The sequence below is a fragment of the Salminus brasiliensis genome, chromosome 1, assembly GCF_030463535.1.
Source record: "Salminus brasiliensis chromosome 1, fSalBra1.hap2, whole genome shotgun sequence".
NCBI lineage: Eukaryota > Metazoa > Chordata > Actinopteri > Characiformes > Bryconidae > Salminus > Salminus brasiliensis.
Window position 1 is genome coordinate 50,149,336 of NC_132878.1, and position 25,592 is coordinate 50,174,927.

Sequence of the window (25,592 nt, forward strand, 5' to 3'; positions counted from 1 at the left end):
TAAGTCCTGAACAAGCTGTGTGCGAATGTAAATATGTGCTGTAATGACTCTCTGGCTTCAGTCACGCCAGCGAAGCACCTGAGAATGTTGCGCTCGGCCCGGAATGAATAAATGGCATTCTGTTTAGTGCGGGGGTTATTTTTCCTGCCTGTTTCGGCTCAAGAGTGGGATCACTCAGCTGTGCGTGTGTGTGTGTGTTTGTGTGTGTCAGTGAGGGATCACTGGCTGTGGGAGCGCTGAACTTTTCCGCTCTGTTGGGAAAATGGACGTTTTGACTTGTTCGTCAAGAGACACGTCGGTGTCTGCACTCTGTCTTTCCATCGCTGTCTGAGGCAGGCCTGACGTGAGGCGACCACAGACAGCCAGCTTCTGTCTAAACCGCTGAAGTGCACATACACACACATACATATGTGCAGACATATGAACGTACAAGAGAGCATGCAAGGCACCAGAACACACTGGCACACACACACACACACACACACTTTTGTTTTTATAAACCGTCTTTGTACTGTTTTGAATCTCCAGCTGTATTTTGAATAAGATCTTGCTATATTAATGTGCATTAGTTTGAAACACCTGTCATGTGAACAGTTTGTGATGTATTTTGTTCCTTTCTCAATGCTATGCAGCCTTCCCAGCTCTGCTAATGTAATGTGAAGTGGATAACTACACCGTCCTACCCGTGGAAGGACAAGCGCACCACGCTACATCAATAAGACTTCCTGGCTAAGACTCCCAACACTCCAATCTCCCGCCTGAGATACATGATTGAAATGTAAGCTGCTCTGAATAAGAGCATCAGCCAAACACCAAGTATGTGTAAATGTACTACTTATCTGAAACCTGAAACCTTACTGTCAGGAGTTAAAGCATTCTCTACCCTTGTACGCAAATCAAATCGAGTTCAAATTATATAAATAAAAAAGGTTTGGTTGTGTACAGTAAAGTTCAGAATGTGTTCTTACCATCAGTCTTAAAAATAAAGGTGCTACTTCTTTATGGAACCAAAAGTGGTTCTTCTATGCCATCCCTCAAAGAACCATTTGTAGCACCTTCATTAAAAAAAAAAAATAAAGGTGCTTTTTCTTTTGAAAAAGATATGCACGAGTGTGAAAAACCTTTTAAAGGTCTAAAGAACCATCATTTTAGGTTCTTCACACTAAAGAAACCAAAAGTGGTTCGTGTAAAAGATATGCACAAGTGTGAAGAACCTTTTAAAGGTCTAAAGAACCATCACTTGAGGTTCCTCACACTAACACCTCTCTATTACAAACTATATTTTACAAGGTATTTAGAGAAACTGTGTTTTGCTGCAACAGTAGTCATATATACTGAAAGTATCAGTGACCAATAGAGATAAATTTTTTGAGGCCTAACTCCAGTGCTAACTTTAATCCTGGTATCAGAAAAGGTTTTTATCCAGTGAGACATACAGAGTTTGGTATGATGGCTCTTTTAAACAAAAACGTAGGTTAGGCCTGTTTTTCTATGGTTATTTTTTGTGTATATATGACAAAACACACACACTTGACATCTCACACTTTCACTCTCTCACTTCTCACACGCCCTCTCTTACACTCAACATTTTAAAATAGCTTTGCTTAGCATCTACGTAGCATCCGGAGCATATCATTATGATATAATATGATATAAGCTGTTTGGGCAGGAATGAGAAATGAATCAAGTCACTTGTAATAGAGCGTAATTATTCCAAGACATTATTGAGAAATCTAGTAAATGTTAAAACTTATAGAAGCGAAATTTGACGTGGAGAAATGATACACATGGTTGTATATTAATCCTTGTGTTGTCATAAAGGTCAAAAATGAACCGCCACTATGTTTACCCCGCCCCCCATGATATTTTTAATATATATGTTTCCTGTAATGACTTTTCCTAGAGCCAGCCCAACATTAGAGAAAGTGAAACATTGCTTCTGTTCCATTAAATCTGTACACCACCAGGGTTCAGGTCATTTTTTGTCCCTTTGACAAAGTATACATAATGGAAGTATACAAAATGTTAGGACTCCACAATATCCACTACAGTTTACATGCAATTTAACTAAATTGAATAACTTTAATAAAATAAATTAAATCTGTCCTTTTAAGACCCAAACAAGTGTGCTTAGTACATAAGTGAACCTCAGAATCGTCAACTGTAATGAACCCAAATCTGCATGTGTATCCTTACACCTCTACAAGCGATTTCTCTGGGAAACACTGACTGAGAATAGTTTCACTGGCAGAGTTACACTAAGAACACTAAGGTGGATGGTTGAATGGTTCACAGTTCCCGAAATCATTTACGGAAGGTCTCTCTGACACTTGTCTGGGTACAAAAAGTCTGCTCAAATGTCTCTTGCCCTGTGTGTGAATGCATCCAGTCTAACTTTCACAGGCCAAAAACAGCCACCCTCATGCCAGCTATCATTCTGTCTTTCATGAACACTTCTCCTCTCTCACCCCCATTTGCATTCGCTCTACTCTGCTGTTATGCGGTCATGGTGCCTGGTGTTAATGACAGCCATAATAGTCATAATAAAAGACATAATAACAGGCAGACAGGAGCTGCCGTTTCATCTGTGTATGTCAGCGAGCTTATTTTCATCATATTCTAATTATAAGGGTGGGAAATCTCATTCCTACATAGTTGACACACAAATGTAAATGGTGAAAAATGGACATATTTAGAAGCATATGAGAAGCAGTTGGCCAATTTCACATAAACGGCTCAAAGGGGAGGTCTCTTTTTGACAGCATGTTGACGCGTTTCAAAATAATAACATATTCGACAGCCTAATATTTTAGGGAAAAAAAGGCCAAAGTCTGCTGACTCTAAACTAAATCCAGCAGCAATAACATTAAAACAAATTTTACAGGCCAGTAAGGCGGCCTAATTTTTTTTTCTGGCCAACTTCTGTCTTTATGTCAGTTTTCCAATTATATATTTACGACTGAGGCACATGTGCTCAAGTACAACACACACACTGACAGGCCACTATGTCCCTCTTTAACAGCCACATAAATCAAGCAGGAAATCAGTAGCCTGGGTGTGACACAAGCCTCAGCAACTGACCTAGCAACCATAGCTTTGTGCTATTTAGTGTTTGGTAACGGGCACTTTTAGCAGTAATACCAGGACTGTTGTTTCTGGTCTGGGGTGATCTATTGTTCTTCATGGTACTAAGATAAAATTTAGTGTGACCGAATTCATGGAGGCCCATGCACTGCTGCAATCCCACACTACAGTCTCCCTATGCTGGTTGCCATGGAAACCAGAAAGGAGGATGAGAGGGGGAAAGCAGAAGATCCCCACTGTCTGTGTCTCCCTTTTTTCATGCGACAGTGTTTCTATTCTTTGTAACACATTGCCACTGTCAAAGCAAAAACCCCCCAATTTCCAAAGCGCTCACTTCCCCCAGGATATCGTCCATCTAGTGTTGTTAGCAATTAATCGAAGTTTAAGTAACTGTTGTTCAGAAATTGAATCACATTATAAAATATAATAATTCTATTAGGCAGATTTAGGCAGAAGTTCTTTGCCGCGTCCTTTTATCCTGATTTTACCTTCTGTACAGGGGGCACAATGTCATTTCTGAGCAAGCAATGCAGCAACTTTACACAAAATTTACACAAAAGAGAAGAAGAAGCAAAGAAACATGAACTAAGCGAAATGCTGTCATGTGCCCGAGATTTTTACAAAGAAAGACACGCTGCGCACTGATATCCTGATGCTGTCCTGAAATATCAATGCAGCATCTAAAAAGCCAACATCTAGCCATACTGCCAGAGGCTGACCATCACAAGCTTAGCAGCATTTTCCAGCCAGGCTAGCATACTCCATGTTGGTGCACTGTTACTGATACCCTCACGCCACACTTGATATTTCTTCCTGATCCTCACTTCAGAAAAAATATCCCTGATTCGCTGTATGGAAGCATGCAGGGAGACGAAAGGCAAATCTACTGATGAAAGGCAGTCTGTACTGTCGCTCTTATAACTGACTGTTGGACCTCAGCGAGTTACATGGCAATCAGATAGCACAACGTAGATGAAAACACACACGTCCTGCTCACAGAAAGCATGTTAATTAGATTCATAGCCAAAAACTTTTCTTGTTGGCCTTAAATGTTTGTTAACGTTGGCGGAAAAGTTGGCAACCTACATGCTATATAACACATGACATAGTCACATCATATACATGTAATGACAAATTTCACATACTGTCATGAGCTTTCACGAAAGAGACTGTCCATTATTATAACATCACCATGTTACCTAATCCAGTAACTGTCACGACATCTGACTATAATGTACAACGCTCTATTTTTCAGTGGTTTTATTAACAGCAAGGAGATCCATTACTTATTCCATCTTTTCTTTTTAATCTCTATAGAATCTCTTTCCTTCCACACTTTCCCTCCATGACTCCCCTTTTTTCTCTTTCTCTGCCACCCCCACCACCACCACACACACACATACACACACACGATTTCTCTTTCTTTTCAGTGGGTAAATTGCTCCCAGATGTGGTGGCAGGAGTTGGTGCCAGTGGTGTATAGTGTATGTGAATGTGTGTGCAGCACGGCTCAATACTGGGCCCTCTGCCCCTTTGCCAGCATCTTACTGAGACAGGGGGGAAAGCTTTTCCAAAGAGTGTGCCAGCTGCAAAGCGGTATAAACACACACACACACACACACACACACACATACACATCAACACCCAGCAGAAAAACAGCGTCTGACTCAGAGACCAACACCCTGGTTCCCTGCAGTGACGACTGGCTGGGAGATGGGAGAATTGAGTGCATATATGTGTGTTGGGTGTGTGTGTGTGTTTGTGTGTGTGTGAGTGTGTATGTGTGCATAAAAAAAAGAGAGGTCATGCACCACGGACAGAGCGCTGACATTTGTTTTAACATAGTCTGCTTTGGGGACAAACAACATTGAGTAAAGCTAGTCAAAAAGCATAAAATAGTAAACAGTATACCAAAAATTTGATTAACTGGCCATAAGCATGTTGCCCTTTGTCCAGATGTTTTGGTAGCCATCAACAAGCTTCTTGGAATTTTTAGTTGGATATCTGACCAGTGACCACTCATGGCAGAATTGGTAGAGCCTAAATATATTGGTTTCTTGGCACTAACTCAGATTTTAAGCACAGTCCAGATATTTTAATAGGGTTGAGGTCAGAACTTTGGGAAGGCCCTTCCATAAGCTTAATACACCTTTTTTTTCATCTATTCCACAACCACCTTTGAATGTGTGTTTGGTGTCTATAGTCATTAGGTGTGTTTGGTGTTTATACTCATTATACTTGCACTGTACAACAAAATTGTTTTCGATGCATTAGGTTAAGGTCATTGCTCAAGTGCCCAATAATGGCACCTTAGTGTCAATCCTACGACCCCATGATCTCGAACTCAGTGCTCTAACCACTGAACGACCACAGTGCTCAAGAATGGCAGTAAAACCTGTCTAGTCAAACTTGAAGGTGACGATTTTAGAGCAAGGGCTTTTTTCTTGGATGGCAGCCCCTCAGTGGAACCAACATGACTGTAGACACTAACACAGGTGTTTCAGCAGCAGCTTCCAGTTCATGGCGGGCCTGTGCCTTGGTGGTTCTTTGGTTGTTTCTGACCATTTGAATCAATGTTCTCTCATCTGAAGGTGACCTGAAGGTGATACTTCTTCCATACATTCGTATGCTTACTTCTTCCTTCATCGCTCCAAAGAATAGACTTTTCAGGCCTAAGGAATAGCAGCTTGGCTTCTGTAGGAAGAATGAAGCCTCTGCTGAAAAGAAGACCCTGCCTATAGTGAAGCATGGCGGTGGCTCTGTGATACTCGGGTGTTTCTTTGCTTCCTCTGGCACTGGGAACCTGCAGAGTGTGGAGGCAAGATGGATAGTAAAAAAAAAATCCACATAATGCCTTCCTTGAGGAAGCAGAAGCTTGGGTGCCATCAGATCTTTCAACAGGACAATGATGCCAAGCATACTTCAAGGCTTGGTTTCAGAAGAGGTCCTGGAAGATTCTGGAGTGGCCGTCAAAGTCACCTAAGTTGAACCCCATAGAAAATCTTTGGATTTTCACATCACATTTGCAGCAGGTCATACTCAGTACTAAAGATGCTTGTCGTGAAGAGGTCAAATAATTCTGAGACTGCAGTCGTCAAGTGTTCAATTTGAAGAAAGTACTTGTTCTATCTGTACTGTTTTAGAAACTGTGCAAGTAAATCCATGAAAGCTCAATGTTGCCATGATATTCATATCCACGATGAGTGTATGTAAACTTCTGACCACAATTGTGTATTTTTGTCTTACTATTTGTATTCTACTGTATTCTATTTGTATGTCAGCACCCAACCAAATTCTTTGAGCATGCAAAAGAAAAAAAACTTTTAAGCAGTTCAACTGAAATCCTACATTTAGAACTGACACACAGAACACAACACCATTATTTGTCTGCTACTTTTTTCCACCAGTTAAAAGCTCTAACAAATCCACATTCCAGCACGGCGCAATTTAAGCATCCAGAGCCATTCTTTACACCAGTCAAATAACTTTTGCAAGTTGCAACCCAAACCAGAGCAGCAGATTCTTGGCTTGAGATCTGTTGTGGCCGCCTGGGTTCCCCTAGCTTTGCTGGCCCAATGGCCTGTGATATTTTATCCCCAGATGAGCATGCGTCTGTGGGTACGGTGTGTGACGGATGGCCCTCGTAGCAGAGCTCAGATCCACCCAGCAGAACGATACTCCCTCTGAGACGAGGATTTGGCTTAGGCCTCAGCAGCTTCTGAATGTAAGCTCTAACACAGACACTACATTAAAAGACAAAATACACTCTAGGAATGGGCAGCTGAATCTTTTCAGTTTCCTCTTTCTTCCGGTTACAGTCCATAAAGACTTGGCATCAGTTTTTGAAATTCTCTGCTATCCAGAAACTTATTTTAACCCCTTAAACCACAGCTCCTGACACATTATTTATTAACTACTATAAGTAGCAAGAAACTTTTAAGGCCTTCTAGACTTTCAAAGAAGGCTTAATTGTTTGACCATTTTTAACATCCAAAGCAAAGACTGCCCAGTTCACCATTGTGCAATTTCAGTATCCAATGTTTTGATTTTCACTAGGTGGGACATCTTTCATTAGAGAAAATAACACCATGGGCCTTCTGGAAGTACTAGATGCATCACAGACTGTGATTAGCCACAGCAAGATTCAGTCAGTTGTGAGAAATGGAAAACACTGTTGGGAGCTCTATGTTTGACCATGTTTGACCATTTTCAACATCCAAAGCAAAGACTGCCCAGTCAGGAATCTGTTTACCATGGTATACACATTCCAGCATTGTGCAATTTCAGCATCCAAGGCCAATCATGTTTTGATTTTCACTAGGTTGGAGACTAGGTTGGAGTCCATGTTTTCTCATTAGAGAAAACATGGACCTTCTGGAAGTACTATCATCACAGACTGTGATTAGCCACAGCAAGATTCAGTCAGTTGTGAGAAATGGAAAACACTGGTGGCAGCTCTATGCCAGAGTTTTTAGTGAAAGAGTCGTTGTTAAAGTGCTACATACAAGGCAAGAGCTTCAAGCTCTTTAGTTATTTCCAGTATCAGTGTTTAATCTTGAATGGCTAAAACTGCTCCAGTGCATTACTGCTGGCTTACAGCTAAAATACTACTAGACTCCCATAGAGGGGCTGGCAGAGGTGAGAGAGGTGAGCTTTTCCTTTTTGACCTGAATTGTATGCCTAAAGGTTTGCAACATCTTCCATATCAGCCTAGGGTTCAATTGTCCAGCTGGGCAAGCACGTAATAGTACCCCAAAAAGAGTCATAGGGACAAGACTCCTAACACTACATTCTTTGACCTTTTTTACACTATAATAAAAGTGCTACAAATGTTATGAGTAACACTGTACATTACATGTCCAAAAGTTTGTGGACACCCCTTCTAATGAATGCATTTTGCTTTGCTTTTACTTGAAGACACAGATGTGAAAATATACACACAGCTTGTCTAGTCCCTGTAGAGAAGTACTGCCAACAGAATAGGACTCACTAAAGCAGATAAACATGAACTTATTAATGCCTATGCCTAATGCCTAATGCCTAATACCATGCCTAATCCCCCCTCCCAGCATTAAGCTGTAGAGCAGTGGCTCTGTGTTCTCTGGAATGATGGTGCTCTCTCAAAGACCTCATTGCTATTGTTGCTGAATGCAATCAAATTCTCACAATAATGCTCCAAAATCAAGTAGAAAGCCTTATTCCCTGGACAGGAAAGACAGTTACTCCAACAAAAGCAAAAAAGAACAAAAGTTCTTCTGTAAGCTGGTGTCCCAATACTTTTGTCCACATACTGTATAAGAACCATGTTTGTAATAAGAGATGTGTGAGGAACCTTTTGATGTAAAAAGAACCACTTGAACACCTGATGTAAAGTATGTATCTATCTTTGGTACATACACGGTTCTTTATGGAATCGCAAGGGCTTCGTCTATGGTGTCACTTAAAGAACCATATGTAGCACCTTTATTTTTGAAGGGTTTACCTGTGTAACATGATTCACATGTAAGTCGCTCTACACGGAAGTCGCCTCAGCCAAGTGCCATTTATGTATATGCACTATACTCATAATGTATAGTGTTCCTCATGTTATACATGCTAAAGAATTGCAGTTTGGGTCCACATACGAGTCCAAGTCACAGCTGTTAGTTGGAAATAACACAAGCACTGTGTAATTTCACATTAGTTCTCACTCGGAGCTCATTGACACAAGCAGAGTAGCTCTGAGAAAGTTCAAACTCTACACTTACAATCAGTACCACATGTCCATAAGCTGAAAAGGAGATATTTCATTATGATTGGAATCTGATGAGAAGTTATTGTTGCGTGTCTCATTTTGCCAACTCATTTTGCTTTACGGTCTTTGCCATGTTTGTCATTTGCTCCTAAAAAAAAGTCAGAAAGGGCAGATCCAAGCCTGTTCACACAATGCCTGTTTTTAATACATACACCCTGGGGTCATGAGTTTGAATCCCGAGCTATGATGAGAGAACTGAGAGTCTGAGAGAACACAATTGGCTGCCCTCTCTCTGGGTGGGTGGATGTCGCTCTCTCCCCTCATCACTCTAAATGCGATGTTGGCCAGCACAGGCGTGTTGTTAACTTACCGCTGAGTATGTTGGCTGCCCAGCCATGCCACATCGGCAGCAGTTTGAAAAGAGGTTGTGGTTGTCTTCGCATGTATTGGAGGAGACGTGTGTTAAGTTAAAGTTATTTTCCTCCTAGTGTCAGGAGCATTGCTAGTACTAAGGGGGAGCTATGAACGGGTGGGTAATTGGTAGAACCAAACTAGGAAAAATTCCCTACCAAAAAGGGAAAAAATGACTAACAATGTTCCATTTGCTTGCATATAGATGTTAAATGTTGAGCATTTAAAAAGCAGCATTATGCGAGAATTTCCTTACAGTTGGAATTTTGAGCCACAGCAGTTTGAGCCACTACTAAAGCACATACTTTTCACATGCATTTGACAAGTCGAGATATACTGAGCTGTCAATGAAAGTAAAAGGAGCATCTGGACTGAGGCGGTAGAGTATTATTACTGAATTTTACTCAAATATTATATTATTATTGACTAGTATTACCCAGGTTACCTAAAAACTAAAATTACCCAGATTACCCATCTCAGGACCATGCAGTTAACAGTGTGCCAAGCCCAGAGTGGGACTGATAGACCCTTTTCTCACTTCTCTCTCCTTGCCCCTCATTTTCATCTGCCTTCATTTTTTTCCCCTCTCCACAAGAGCTAGATCACCATCAGCTCTGTGACTCATACATCAGAACGGGCCATCATACATCATCTCAGATATGACATCCTCGCAAAGTCTCCTGTAACACCCCATACATTACTCGCACATCTGTTTTCAGTGATGAGAGAGGAGGACAGGGATATTATAAGTTTTTAAATGGATCAGCCGCTCAGTCCTTGGAAGAAGCGTACGTTACTCCATCATGTGGTGAATGGGAATACAGTGGGCTCATCGTCCCTGTTTTTCATCTTTTTCCAGCACTTGCAACACTTTTACAGAGCTGTACCTTTTAACCCTTAGAGTCCCAAGCCATTCTCGAGTGCGGTTTGCTACCGTCATGTTGAAGCTCCCAGTAAACATATGTCTGACTTAGGTAAGTGCTGCATGTCTTCTGCAGAATCTGCAGAATCTAATCTAGACTTTCAGCACATTTAATTAAACATAAACAAGACAGAAATTTCTTAAAATACACCATGTATAAGTACCAGCAGGTCTTATGAAGGTCTGGAATAAAAACAATGTATTTGAATAGAACAGCCACTCCAGCAGAATTGGCCAGTTAGAAATCGGGGAAATACTGCTGTGCCCTTCCCGTTAGCGGCTGGATCCAAGTGAAACACGATTTCTTTGGCTCATTCCAGTAAGTGGTGAATAAACCAGAAACCAACAGAAAGGTGTGTAATTTTAAAAAGAGAAGTGATGCAACGTTGAGTTTTATGATGACTACCGATGATTAGCCATGGACAAGTTGAGGAGAAACCATTCAGCACTTGTCTTTTCACATAAAGTCTCAGGAGTCATGCATAATGCATTTATCTCACTATGACAAATTAGAGCTTGTCCAACATCGCTAGAATTACCTTATACACTAGTGCATTGCAGGGTTTCTGTATGAAAAGCTGATGTGTAACAGCTGTGCAGGACTATGTTCATGATTTTGTGACTGTAAATAGTCTTTTATGCCAGAACCACAGCTATAGCTATCCTTTAGCATTGTGCTAACTGCATGGCGAAGTCGCCACTCGCTCGCGTCAAACCTCACTGCGTTAGGTGGCTACATTAGTAGTAAAATATAGGATTTAGGCCGCTTAGGGGCAGGAAGCAGGATTAAAACCAGAGGGTCCGAATAGCACATTCTCCTTTCTCATAATTTACGGATGAGGTGCCCTTGAGCAAGGCACCTAACCTTAAACTGTCCACCACTCCAGGCATGTGTATGCTCACTGCCCCTAGTGCTGCCTGTAATAATCAGAATCGGTTGCACTATTACAATAGCTGCTCACTATTGTCTCAGACAACTTTCCAGAGTTATTATGCTGACTGCAATCAGACTCCAAGGGGCTCATTTGCTTATTGCGGCCCTCTGTAAAAGCCAACGTCACGCTAACAACTAACAAACAATATTGCTCAGCTCTTGTGTGTGATACTGTCTGAACTATGGCAGTTGATGAGAGAAGAACTGATGGTTTCCCTAAGACTAGATTAAATCTTGGGCAGAGAAAGAGCATATGAAAGAGAGAGAGAGAGAGAGAGAGAGAGAGAGAGAGAGAGAGTATTGCCAAGGCGGTGCTGCATTGGCAGGACATCTAAGGCTTGGCTTTCCATCCCTGAGCTCCTCCATTTCCATCTCTCTCTCTCGCTCTCTTTTTCCCTCATCCTCCAGAACACATTCAGAGGTGCAAGTTCTGAGTGTCCGCCAGGCAGGAAGTGACCTCAGCATCCCTGCTGGGAACAGAGGAATGGAAATATGAGGGCAGAGGTGTGAGTGTGTGTCACTGGGAGGCCTCATCCATTCCAGTAAACTCTGCCACTTCCAGATGAAGCTGAATCAGCTAATAGAGGCCAAATTGGGAGTGAAGTGGAGCTCCCAATGGAAAACAGAGCACATCTTCAACCTCCAGAGCTCCTGACTGAGGGCTTTAACTCTGAGCTTCTCTCTCACCTCATAAATCTGCATGTTATGCACGTCAGCGAGTGAGAGAGAGAGCGACCGCTCAGCCCACAGAACGGTTAACCAACCACAAGCATCTGAGTGTGTAAGTGACTGGGGTAGAGTGAAGGTTAAAGGTCAGTCCTGAGGCGAGAAACTGTAAGTGGCCCTCAGGGATGGGACAGTAAGAAACTTACCATCCACATGTCCTACAAGTCACAGGTGTACATGTTATATGGAAATACGATGTTGTAATGTTTATGACCCATGTGAATGGAATAGAGTGTGGAAAGAGAAAATACCATTGATGATTTCAGTTTTATGGAAAGTTATTTTTGTCTTGTTTTGTAGAAACATCATCCTTTGGATTGTTGTCATGGTTTTGCAGTTTATAGCAGTGAAAAAGTAAAAACAAAAAGAAAAGTTGGATAGTGAAGACTTATGAAAACCTAATCTTATGACAATTCTTCCATCATAAGTAATTTTACTGAGTCACGGAATTGACTTTATATTTTTAAACTAATTTGTAATTTATTACCACTTTGATCCATGCAAATAACTGACATTTAGTGAGTACATCCTCCACACGACGGGGTTAGCTTTAATACAGTGTTTCAGCTAAGCCTTATACAGTAAACCATTGAGATTTAAAGAAAGTTATTAATCTTTGGAAACGTACTATAGAATATAATACTAGCGCATATGATTATTTGCAAACAAACAAATGAATCATCTTACCAAGTTTAGATCCAACTTCCTCCCCTAGGTCATTCTCTTTACAGAGCCTAGTGACGTATCAGCGCTATCAACGTATCAACTCTCATCCTTTTACCCCTTCCATCATCTCTCTTTCTTTTTTACAAACACTCACAGCTGCTCTTCTCTTAGCTCAAAGCCCAATGACTGATCGTCCATTTATCTCATCTCATGAAGTTCATGAAGCATTTTCTGCTTCTGCATTTTCTGAGATATTCTAAGAAATATGGACAGTTTATTAGACATTTATTTGTTCTCCTGACAAACATTTCAAGGATGTGCTGGCATTTTAATCATAATTAATCACATAATATTGTTGTGATTAATGCAATTAAACCTATATTTTGCTTATATTTGCCAAAAATCTATTTGTTCCATTTGATGCAGCCTTCTTTCATTAATCATATTATTTTGAATGCAGATGTTTTTATGCATAAAGGCTGGAATGCTCAAAGAACTGTACTGAATTAACTGTGTTTGCATCAGTGTAGCAGTTTTAAGTGACTTACATTGAGCCCCTCAGTCTACACTTAACCCTGGCTGATAGGGTAAACTGCCACTTTTGCACTTCCTCTGCTTTCACAAATGGATGGTAGGTTTGGGCTTATTTTCACTTCTAGTGGGAAAGTGCAATTAGCCTTGCTTAAAAACTTCAAAGCAAAAACACAAAGTGTAGGAAGTGTTCAGCTCTAGCTAGCAAACACGCTTGCAGACTGTAATAGCAGGTTATTTACTCCCAATATGACTTTTTAAAGCACAGTCATCATGCACGGCTATCAGAATCAATCAAATATTCAGCAATATGACTATTATTGGGTTTTGTACTGTGGTATATCATTACAACCACCAACTTTTCCATCTCTAGAGGACCAGTTATTTCATCCAAACCCTGTCACTCTTATGACAGTGAATATTGCCACGTTTGAGTGGAAAACTGCAGGCTATTTGCATTTTACGAAAAAATATATATAAATATACAGAAAGGTCCACGTCTGAAACTTCTCGACTTCCGTAAACCGGCATAAATTACATGAAAATGACGTGCGTCATCATTCGCCTCGGTGTGTACTGAGTGCGTCCAGCAAAGCATTTTCCCAGATCTCACCATAAACAGACCAACAGGACCTCCTCTGCTTAGCCATTTCATGTTACAGGCAAAGTTCTGTTTAGCGGACGCCAACCCGAGTATTGGTTTCTCGGGCACACATCAAAGGCCAGAGGCTGCCTCTAATTCAGCGTGTTTATGGTGGGTCTAAATTACGGGATCAGATTCGCCCAGCACCAAAACCACTGCCAACTGCCACGAACTTCTCCCAACCGGCGCTTTTGTCCTCCACAGACGTGTAACATTATCTCTTCGGAAAACCTCTCTCCTCTCTCTCCTTTCTCCTTTCTCTGCCTCTCTCTCTCTATAGAGCACACTCTCCATGGGTCTCTTTCTAGCGGTCTCACAACAAACAGGCAGCAGACACAAAAGCATGATGTCCTCTTAAATGCCAGAGGAAATGCTTATGGTAAATGAAGCACAGCAGACGAGGTAGGGACTCTGAATGTGCTGTCTGCATCTGCATCCACCTGCTGCCCTGCAGTTACCTGCAGAACCGTGTGGACCTCACTGGATCTGATGCATTGGATTGGTTCTGTATCAATGACTGATCCCAGTTCAGTGTCACTCTGGAAATGGCAATGCTTGAAGCTTGAACAACCGTTCAGGAACCTGGCAGTAGTTTTGGAGACAGTACTATGGTCCATGGTGCTGTGAAGGCGTAATTGTAATATAGGAATATTTGACCAGAAGGAGGCGCTAGCGCTATGGAGAGGCAGGTTTCGGTGGTGTGTTCAGGTTTTGCTCTCAGAAGAAAAGGCTCTGAGGTTTTACACACTGGAAGTTAGTTAGCACTAACACTGAACACATGCTCAACCAAGACTGCTGTTATTTATATTTAAGTGCAGGTTACTGCAGCACAGCACAGAAGTCTTGTGCCATCGAAAATATATTTTTTTAACAATTTCTTCATTTTTATGACATTAAAATGAATGATATTAAAAAAGAAGAAGATTTGGTTCTTCTTCTTCTTTCCTGACCATCTGAATTTGGAAATGGTCAAGGTGTTGTTTTTTAAGGTGGTCTAGGACATCTGCAGCGTACTGTACTGATATCTGAATTCTCCTGGTTCATCAATACACACTCACCAAGCTGTCTATTAGTAACACTACATTTATACTGAGTAGAGCCATGGTTATCTGAGTTACTGTACCCATTCTGTCAGACCACTCTAATGAACAAGGCGTTTCTGTCTGCAGAAGTTTACACTCTGCTCTGGAGACGTCACAGCAGATACACAATTCTAGACATAGTCAATACAAGCCGTCCCAACAATCATGACACAATGAAATTCTCTTCTAGAGACTGGTCATGTGACGTAGGTACGTAAAGATGAGGCCAGAAAAAAATCCACCTGACCACTTGACTTCCAGCCATTGCTTCGGCACCCGGGGAGCAGAGAGGGTGAAGCCAGCTTGCCTAGTACCAAACCCATAACCCTGTCAGCAGTAGCTTGGTGCTCTAACCACTGAGCCACTACTGTCATGTTGTCTCCTCCTAAGGACTTAAGGACTGTTGCTTTAACAACAGCATTAGCAGACATACCTACATACACAAAAAGAAAGGCCAGTATTCCTATATTGTGACATCCCTTTTGATCCCAGGTATGAATCACTCCTGTGATAATCACTGGTGTGTCTCATTCTGGCTGATTCTTTACATAGCGAGCTTTAAATGAGAGCATGGATAGAGTAAAGATCTCTTCAGTACACAAATACACACATAAACCATCCTGTGGTTGTTGTCGGAGAGTGGAGAGGGATGAACAATGCTTGAAGCTGTTTTTCAAAGAGCTCTTTATGACTACGTATAATTATAGAACAATACTTCGGGGTTTTGCACTCTCAAGCCCTGAGACACTGAAACACTGAGACAGACCTATTATAGCTGAATTTCCTGAGAAGCTTCAGTTTTGGATATTGTGCAGCTTAATCACAAACTGAAAGCGCTTTCATGCCGGTCAGTGGTTACAGTGCCTCTGAAACGAACCTCTGGACCACACTTGCTCCATGTGGCATTTGTGAAGTTTGTGGTAACACTGAGATAGCAAACACTGTCTTTTTATGAGCCTCTAGGACAGCTTGCTTACTGTTAATGTTACCTAGGCATATATGGACTAAACATTAATGGGTTGAGGTTAAGTTTAACAGGTTAGGTTTAATAGCCGATACAATAAGTTTCATTGTATTTACGCAGAAATACAGTAAACACTCATGTCAGGGCCTGAGTTTGAGGAAGGCATTTAGCTTTGTGCTACGCTACGTATCATAATCAAGTTGAGAGTTAAAAGGATAACATTTTATTTTTCATCTTATATCATTATTTATCGCGCCGGAAAACAACACAAAAAAGGCCTACTGATTTGATTTATTGCGAGCCAGCAGCGTGTTTTGCTGCAGTCTGAAGTTTTGGAAAACTCTCCAGCTGAAATCTGATTATCCACCCGCAGGCTTTTCCTGATTGGCTGGACGCTCGGTTATGGTTTAATAAAATATCAACACGAACGAGGCGAAGGCCCTGGCGGAGCTCCGGCAGGGCTCTGGCAGGGGACGGCCATCGCTTTCCTTAATCTTACCCTTTCCTGACAAATTAAATAAGCACTCGCCTGGTTCCTATTAGCGGCGCATTACCGATAATTGCAGTGCTATTTACAAACATTGTTCCCCAGTCCTCATGGGCTGTATCGTGGCCCACTGTTTGAGCGCAGGCCTGAAGGTACCTGCCATAACACATAATGGGGCTCCTCACCCCCACTCTAGGCTACCATACCGTACGCCAGGCTTAAGCAATTTAACGAGGGGGTTTGATGGTTCAATTCTTGTGTTTCATGCGCAGGCCGAGCGTTTTCACAGGAGTGTGGGGCAACTCGAGTGTGGTCGTTAAAAGCAGACGTGAGGTACATTTTCGAAATCGGATTACTGCCTCGTCTGGAAAAAAAAAAACAGAAGGAAAAAAAAGAATAATAAAGACCTGCAGACCAGTGCTTGTGAACGCAGAGCTGGGCCGACTTCTCCAAATATGATCTCACGCACGCTAAACATCCCCCAGGACACAAACGTCCCCAGTCAAATCAGTATCATTACCTACTGGCAGTGTCAGAGAAAGGTTCGAGTCGGAGTGGAACTGTCAGAGAACGGAGCGAGCAGAAAGAGCACAGAATCAAAACACAGGACAAAAAAAGACAAAGAGTCCGGGAATACCTTTTGACAAGTCCAGTCCATTAAACGGGCTGACTAAAACCATAAACTTACTTTGGTCGGAAAGGAAATTTTAATCCTACAGCTTGCAGCAGCCTCATACAAAATGACAAACTGGATATCTCGCTAAATGTGAGTTAAACTGAGGTCATTTGAAATGCCACGTTAACATTAAATGACTAGCACAACATATATACATATCTCTCTCTCTCTCTCTCTATATATATATATATATATATATATATATATATATATAGAGAGAGAGAGAGAGAGAGAGAGATTGGGTAAATAGCAAAGCACTTTGTAAGTCGCTCTGGATAAGAGCGTCTGCTAAATGCCGTAAATGTAAATGTAAATGTAAATATATATATATATATATATATATCCTTCTGGAGTCATTCTGCTGCTTGCGTTTCATCTATCCAGCCTTAAATCCCCTGACAGCTTAGACACACATATAGTGGCATGCAAAAGTTTAGGTACCCCAGTCAAACTTGATGTGAATAGTGAATAGAAGATGAACGGATCTCCAAAAGTTACATATGAAGCATTCTTTTTAACATTTTAAGCAAGATTAGTGTGTTACTTTTGATTTGTACAATTTCAGAGGATAAAAAAGCTAAGGCGCATCATGCAATTGTTCAGAGTTTTTACCAAGGTCTCAGACCTTATTTAGCTTGTTACAGCTATGGCTTATTTACAGTCATCGTTAGGAAAGGCCAGGTGATGCAAATTTCAAAGCTTTAGAAATACTGACCGCAAAGCGTTGTCAGGAAGCCATTTCTTCAGTTTGTAAAGTGATTAATGAATGGCTACAAATGGCTACAGGAAGATGTATCAGACTCTGGGGTGGTGGTGCACCTGAAGAAATGCGACCTTCATGGAAAAGTTAACATAAGGCAATCTTTTTGCGTCCTCACCACAGAAATTCAGAGTCAAATTTCATAAGCCTGATGCATTTTCAAAACAAGTCCTGTGAACTAAGGTATTTTTGGCCACAATCAGCAACGGTATGTTTACAAAAAAGGGTGCAAATTTCATGAAAACAACACCTCTCCAGCTGCTTAGCACGGGGGTTGACCGATCATGTTTTGGGCTTCATTTACTGTTAGTCATGTTAGCGTTCTTTGGGTGAAGTATTATTTACAGTGTAGACAGAGAACTGGACAGAAATCGTGATAGGGAGAAAACATTAATAACTGAACTGAATATGACAATATAAAAGCAAATGTGGCAGAGTGTGGCGCGAGTGTGCTGCGCGAGAGGAAGTCGGGTCAGTTGTGTGTCAGCGCAGGGCTTGCAGGCCGGCCTGCAGCGTTGGAGCACTGACTCAGAACACTGATGGATGAAAGCTGGCATGCGAAAGAGACAGGTTACATTTAATTAAGAGCAGTTTGCCTCGTGATTTAGTGGCATTTGCAATTGGGGAAAAGACCAGGGCCGATCTCGCCGTCACTCAGGAATTCGACCGCGGTTCATTCATCATCTGAGGTCTCGTTAAATCTGCGAATTTGAAATGTTTCTTCGTTATTATCCCACCATCGCTGAGCAATTTGGCCGGCGAGCGGTAAGATTTACAGAGTGGAGCTGGGTTTGTAGGCTCTTTGACCTCGGTAAGCGTCTGTGCTTTACTGTACAGTAATTGCAGCATTAAGCTGGCCACTGAGTGCCGAAGCGATTCATAAAAATCGAGTGTTTTTTTCTTCTTCTTCCCTCAGTGCATTTTTGTTTATAATTGTTCCCATATGACCAGAGGGAATACTATAAAATGCTGAAATATGGACAGAGAACAACTTATTAATTCACACACACACACACGCACAGCTGACAGGAAATGGATCTCAAAGGTCATGGCCCTTATTCATATAGAAATTGCCTCAGAATGAGAAAGCTAATCTAAGATTAGCTCCCCCACACATACTAATATAATCACATAATTTAGGGTGTAAAGCCAGAGTCTGATCGTAAAGATGTCTGAACCATTAGCGAGCAAAAGTGCTTCTAATGGGTCACTGTCAGTTTCAGGGACTGTTCACATCACAGAGCACTATGTACGATTTCCTTTTAAGACCACTAATGTGATCTTCTCTGAAAACCACAGGCTGCAAAATACTGTTCAGTATTTATCATCACGATGCTGGCCTTTGCAGTACTGCTGTCACAGAATACTGCCGTGCACAAAAAAAATGACGTGTTTTATTTACTGTGTTAATGTGAGCATCTTGACCAATCACAGTTCCAGGCAGTATTTTTTCTTCAGTTTGAAACTGTGGAGAAATCTGTGCTTTGAGGAACCTTCAAAGAACCTTTTTTTTTTAAAAGCCTTTTCTTGAAGGTTCCTCAAACCACCTTAAGAGGTTCCTCCACAGTTTCAAAGTTCCTCAAGGATCTTATACGTTTAACAGTGTACACTCTTAAAATCTAAAGGCACTTCAAATGGTTCTTCGAGCGATGGCATGTCTGTCAAACCCTTTAAAGAAACCTCACTTGATGTTAAGGGCTTTTTACCGATTCGACAGGTCGTTCACACTCACACGGCTCTATTACAAACATGGTTCTTTATGTTTGTATATAGTTTCTGTATCACCTTTAGTATTTAACTTTTTGGCAGACCAGCCTTTAACCACAGCATATTGTTGGTTGAACAATATGTTTTTACTTCATTTGTGTTCTTTACCTATATTTAATATACTAGAGGAACTGGTTCAGATTGTTCTAACATGATGACTTTCATTTTTCCATATTTTCATTCATAATCAAACAGCCAGCCACATATACCCAACCCCAGACTATATTGAATATGATGAAGTGTTTATGCAAATGGTTTTGTCAAATGGCTGTAGATTTGCGTTAATATGGACCAAAATAAACCTTCTGAAATGGACTTTAATGAGTTAACACACTACAAGGCATAAGCATAATGAGCAAAGTCGAATTGCAAGATTTTGCCCTCAGTCTACTAACTTTTTGTTTAACATAACTCACTTCAAGTGGAAATTATAGAATAAGAAATACACCTAAAAATTATACCGCAGAACGATCACTTTTGGAATCCCATTCCTGCCAGTTGGTTTTCTAACAATTAGTATTTTGGCATAAGAATGACCTTTGAGTTATTACTTAAATTCTCATTATTTTTGCCTGTTTTGTCATGAAATGTTTTACTTGAGGTTATGACTTATTTTGTTAATTTGATCGACTTTGTTTTTTTTCGTTATAATGACCTATTTTCTCATGATTGTGACAGATTTTGTCAAAATAATGACTACCCTGGCCATAAAAAACTCTCTGCAACTGTCAATGCTACAAGGCTCACCGGAGTTACAGTCTATACAAACGCTAGAATTTCGCCCATATCATGCCGCCCTACTACAGGCTTAAAGCTAAACGAACATCACACAGCAGTGTTCTTTTTCTCTATGGTGGTGGGAGGAAGGACGTAGGGAATGTAAACCCAGGAAAATCGTCAACAGTTAGAAGAAACACTCTGTGGTGCATCTCTCCCATAGAGAGCCATAGGCCATATTAGCTCCGAACACTACATTATCATTATCAACCATGACTGTCTCCATAATTTACTCAGCATGGTGGCTCTGACCCTTTGATGAAGGCCACAGATTTACGGTGGGGCTCTGGCTTCAATTAAGCAGTCTGGTCCTGCTCTTTCCCCCTGTCTGCACAATATAAGAAAGAGAGAGAGAAGAGGAAGAAAAGGGCCTGGAGAAAAGGGTAACCTGACCAGGCTTTGGGTCTTTCGGCCTACGGTGTATGTGTCCGCCGATAGGAGGCGCAACTCCCCCTCTACAAAGACCTAGCGTCATCTTGCTTTCGTCTTTTCCAGCTCGCTCTGTGGCTCTCCAGTTCTCCACGATATTGGAAATGAAAGCAATTTAGACCAACTGTATCAGGTATCAGTCTCATGTCAGAGAATAATAACCCGGCAATCCGAGCGAATTTGAGGGAGGCGGAAGAAAGAGAAAGAGAGGAAGAAAAAAATGAAAGCTGGAGGGCACAGAAAGATTTCCATATGTATAAGATGAGGTTCTGCAGACAGGACCACATGTTAGCCGTTATGCCCCCCTCTCTCTGGGCTGGGCTGGTATAAGCAGGAGTTAGGATATTCTCAGAATGTTATGGCACTGTTGTCGGTCCCGGCAGCCCGGCACCACACCATCACTTAGCCATGGCTGCCGCAGAACACAGTGGAGATCTACAAGACGCCAGCTGACTTGCAACATACAAGAAGATGTATCAAACAGCTATACAATATGACATCCAATATGACATTAACAGTAATCGCTCAAACTGTCAGGATCGTAAACGGGCCTACGGCTCAGCTTCTAACTCTCATGACTACTGAAAGTGTTAGTCTGTGAACTCATAATGATTCAGTTAGATTTTAGTTCTTTACAAGACAATTCAGTTATAATGATTCAGTAATAATGATTCAGTTAGATTTTAGATCTTTACAAGACAATTCAGTTATAATGATTCAGTAATAATGATTCAGTTAGATTTTAGATCTTTACAAGACGATTTAGTTATAATGATTCAGTAATAATGACTCAGTTAGATTTTAGTTCTTTACAAGACAATTCAGTTATAATGATTCAGTAATAATGATTCAGTTAGATTTTAGATATTTACAAGACGATTTAGTTATAATGATTCAGTAATAATGATTCAGTTAGATTTAAGTTTTTTACAAGACAATTCAGTAATAGAATTTCCTATTACAACAAAAGTGGTCAAAGCATTGAAAGTAAGTCAAAACAGGCTGGTAAACAGGCCAAATCATGATGATTATAATCTCTAAAAATAATAATCTTTTTACAAAAGAGGTCGACATTTCTATTATTTTGATAAAACACATTAAACCATGAGAAAATAAGCTAATATCTTTAGGCCAAAGTCATGAGAAAATAGAAAATAGGTTCAAGCATTAACCCATTAAACTATGATTTTTTTAGTTGACGATTCAGTCAATTATAAGTCTCAAATTTCTGAAACTATTAAAAACATTTATCTAAAACCAGCATATAGATAAGAGGAAATCTTCATACAATAGCAGAATACAGACAATATAAACACCAAGAATTTTATTGTTTGGAAATCAATTCTAACAGTCCAGAAACAGCAAGGTACATTTTGTACCTTTAGACTGTTGCAATGATGCATTTTTCTCCTAATAATAAGCCGATTTGGCTGGTATTGTTATATATAATTTGCACTACAACCTCAGTTCATGTCATTTTCTGTGTGTTTTGCGACACAGATCAAGCGTTAGGCAGAAGGCAAAAAATAAGCCCAACTGCTGCAAGGCATATGCTGCACTTGATGCGGAAAATTCTGACCTAATTTCTACGCCTATAACAAACAAAACGAGACAGAGAGAGAATGAAGCGGCGAGCCCGCTCCGGCGCTGCAGAGAGATTCAGTTGTGAGTAATTCTGCGTTTACCGTCGGCCCCTGAAAGCCTCTGTGATTTCGCCGGCTCTGTGCTGAAAAGTCTGCGGCCGTGCCGCAAAGGCGAGCGGTGATCCGGTCCTGACAGAGCCTGTCAGAAATGTAGCCCTTCTGCCAAACCTTCGTAATAAGGGCAAAATAACAGATTAGCGACTGTAATTTGTCCTGAGGTTTTAATAGTCGAAATTATATGCAAACCTTCTCTTTATATCAATTGAAGTGTTTCTGTGGTCAGTTCCAAAGCGCTCTCGTAGGCCGCCATGTGCTTTCAATTTTTCAAACGTAGCAATAAGTGCTATTTGAGAAAGTGTATTTTGACTTTTGATTCTTCTTTTTTTTTCTGAGCCTACCTCCAAATCACACACCACAGAGTTGTTTGACAGTTACAAATGGTATTTTGGCAAGTTCGTGTTTCGTTGAGCTAGCAGGGGGAAAGATTGCCTGCTTAAACTGACAGATCTGTAGAGTGTACGCTTCAGACTGAATATGTCACACTGGCTCAATCTAAATCAAAATTCCACTCTATCATCCAACAGGACCACAGCAACGGTGCCCGTTTAGGGCATGTTACACACATATGCTCACACACACTCACAAACAGCCACTTGTGAAATGAGCAAAGCTGCCTGGCACGTGTGTCTCAACCATACAGATAAAACCTTATAAAAAAAAATTGAGAAAATAACCTCGCCTAGTTCATCCATCGTTCTTCAGGAAACCAAATGTGGGTCCTAATGTGGCATGGCTCCAAAGAACCCTTTTTGGTATTGTTATTTCGATGGTGTCGAGCTAAAAGCCCTATTCACATAACTGCAGCCTTCAGACGCAACATCATCACAGTCACTTACGTTAAGCTAAAAGGCCACAGTTATGTGAATGGGACTGTCTGCTCAACACCAACTACCTCTAGTAATGTCAGTGAAAGCGTGATACTGAAGATCCATGTGGGATTCACATTTGATACCCTGAAGAATGGTGGACGATGCACTAATGCTCCAAAGAACTTCTTTTCTATGCAGTGTTGAGAGTGAGGAATTGAAGTGCAGAGCCACATTCGGTTCTGTGGCTTCATTTAAGAACCACTGTTTGTAAAAGAGATCTTCTACCTGTTTTTGGATTATGGAAGTATGCTTCATTCCAGCTGTTTTAACATGTGTTATTTAAATGACTGAATTTGGAGTGACAATGGTACCAACAGTACATTTACGTACATTTTAAATAAATTTGTCAAACTCATTTTTAGCCATATTTAAGAAAAACAATACTTTTGAAATGAAACTCAAAGGAACTGTATGCAGGTCCTCACTTTCCAAAAATTCTTTGGTTCTTTGGAGAGTTACCAAAGACGATTCATAATTACTTCGCTGAAGAATGGATGATAAATTGTTTCAATGCATGGGTCTTTAGAGATCCAGAGCAAACTCACCACCCCTGAGAAAACACTGTCCAAACAACTGTTTTGTAGGAGCTCAGGCCATTAAAATCAGCTAGATTGATTCTATTGGCCCACAAATCAAAGGCAGATTGAACAGTCATTTACGGTAGAAATACTTCCCACAGCCTTCTTCAGAGCCAGTTTGTTTAGAGAACATTTTTGTAAATGAGGTAAGTGAGTGTGAAGAACTTACAAATGTCCTAATATTGTAACATTAAAACGTTAGTTTAATAGTAGTTACTGGATAATAAGTCTTAATCAATGACTTTGAGGGCATTCCAGAACCATCAATTGAAAGGTTGTGTGCGTCAGTAAAAGCGGTTCTTTCATGGCATCTCTCCAAAGAACCCTCTGCGTCAGTCGAACTGGAGAACTACCACGTAGAAAAGAAAAAGCTGCCGTTTGAGTCGTGAAGATGTAAATGTGGCCTCTTTCTCTTCTGCACAAACCGGCCTATGTGATGTGATACAAATTTCTGCAGCTGATGTCATGAAAGCTCTACAAAGCAAAGAAAATCGCACGCACGCATACGCCTTTCACCCTAAACCCCCCCCTCGAAAAGAAAAATTGCAGTCTTTCACCAAGGCCTCTGGTAATTGAAGGGAGCAACACTGAAGTTATATCATAGCCATAATAGGTTGGCGCCCGTCCCAGAAAGCATTCGGCATGCAGATTGGACCCAGCCGTGTGCTCAGCGGATCAGACCTTTGCTGATCCCCCCTCTGTTCATGAGTCTGTTTTATGAGAGTGCCTTACAACGCAGCTGCAAAGGCCTTAGCAAATCAGATACAGTTGGATGGCTGTATTTGTGCAGGCTCGGTTGCTGGGAAGCTTGAAGGATTCCTGCGTGTTCCTCTGCGCTATGGTATGTTGGAGTACGACCAGAAGGGAGGACACTTGAAAGGACTGATGTGCCAGTGCTGATGTTCTTCACAGGAACACCTCTTTATTGTGGGAACAGCCTCGGACACAAATAGATACTGCAGTGAGATGCACGTATGTGCTGAATGTACTTACGCTTACATTTAGAGCATTTGGCTGATGTTCTTATTTGGCGGATGATTTACTGGACGAGACTCCTGTCACTCTCCACCACAAATGGCTCTTTGAGGGATGCCACTTTTGGCATAAAGAATCATGTTTAAAAGGTTCCACCGATACATAACTATCACAGTGTTTTTTCTATGGCATAGCTCAACGCTCCCTATATAGCACCTTTGTTTTTAAGAGTGTACACAGGTAGGTGAATAGGGGTTTTGCACAAGGAGTCTTATTGGTGTAGCAAGCTTTGCCCACCTGGCTGAGAAACCAAACTCTCATCTGCCACATGGTGTTAACCACTAAGCTACACCAACTACCACCAAGTATGCGCTAAATGCAACATACACTGCTATTCATTTATTTCCTACTCATTTTCCTGTTCAATAGCAAAATAAAACCTATGAATTTTCAGGGTTGTTGTCTTGTGTGTGCAATCAGACTCACAAGAACCAGTGCTGAAATGCAGAGAGTTGTTCCTCTGTCAAAAAAAAGAGCATCTGAGGCTGAGATTGGAGAAGCAGAGGCAAGCACCTACCTGCTCAAACTCCCTCAGGCTGTGCGTTTGCAGCGGAGGTCCTTTCTCAGTTTCACCGCTAGAGAAATCTGTGAAACACATTAGCATGTCATTAAAGACTTTTTTCTTCTTCTTTTTTTTAAATGCACGAACATATACGCTTGTTTATTTTGGGTAAAAGCACTTCTATTTTATGGTTACTGGTTGTGTAATGCTGTAAGACCTAATGGGTTTAATGGTTTGTTTCATAAGGGGACGTAAAGGTCAGCTCCTCAGCGTAATGCACGTATACACACCAGCCATATACACACATCCAGA

At 41.1% G+C, this 25,592-nt stretch overlaps 1 protein-coding gene across 1 annotated transcript in view; it reads right to left on the minus strand.

The window, feature by feature from the left end:
• The window catches only part of pde4dip (phosphodiesterase 4D interacting protein), a 96,144-nt gene that overhangs the window by 52,604 nt on the left and 17,948 nt on the right, over nucleotides 1-25,592 (minus strand). Inside the window, exon 3 of the mRNA XM_072681605.1 lies at nucleotides 25,296-25,363. Coding sequence (XP_072537706.1) covers nucleotides 25,296-25,363 — 68 coding nt within the window. The remainder of the gene's footprint in view (nucleotides 1-25,295; nucleotides 25,364-25,592) is intronic.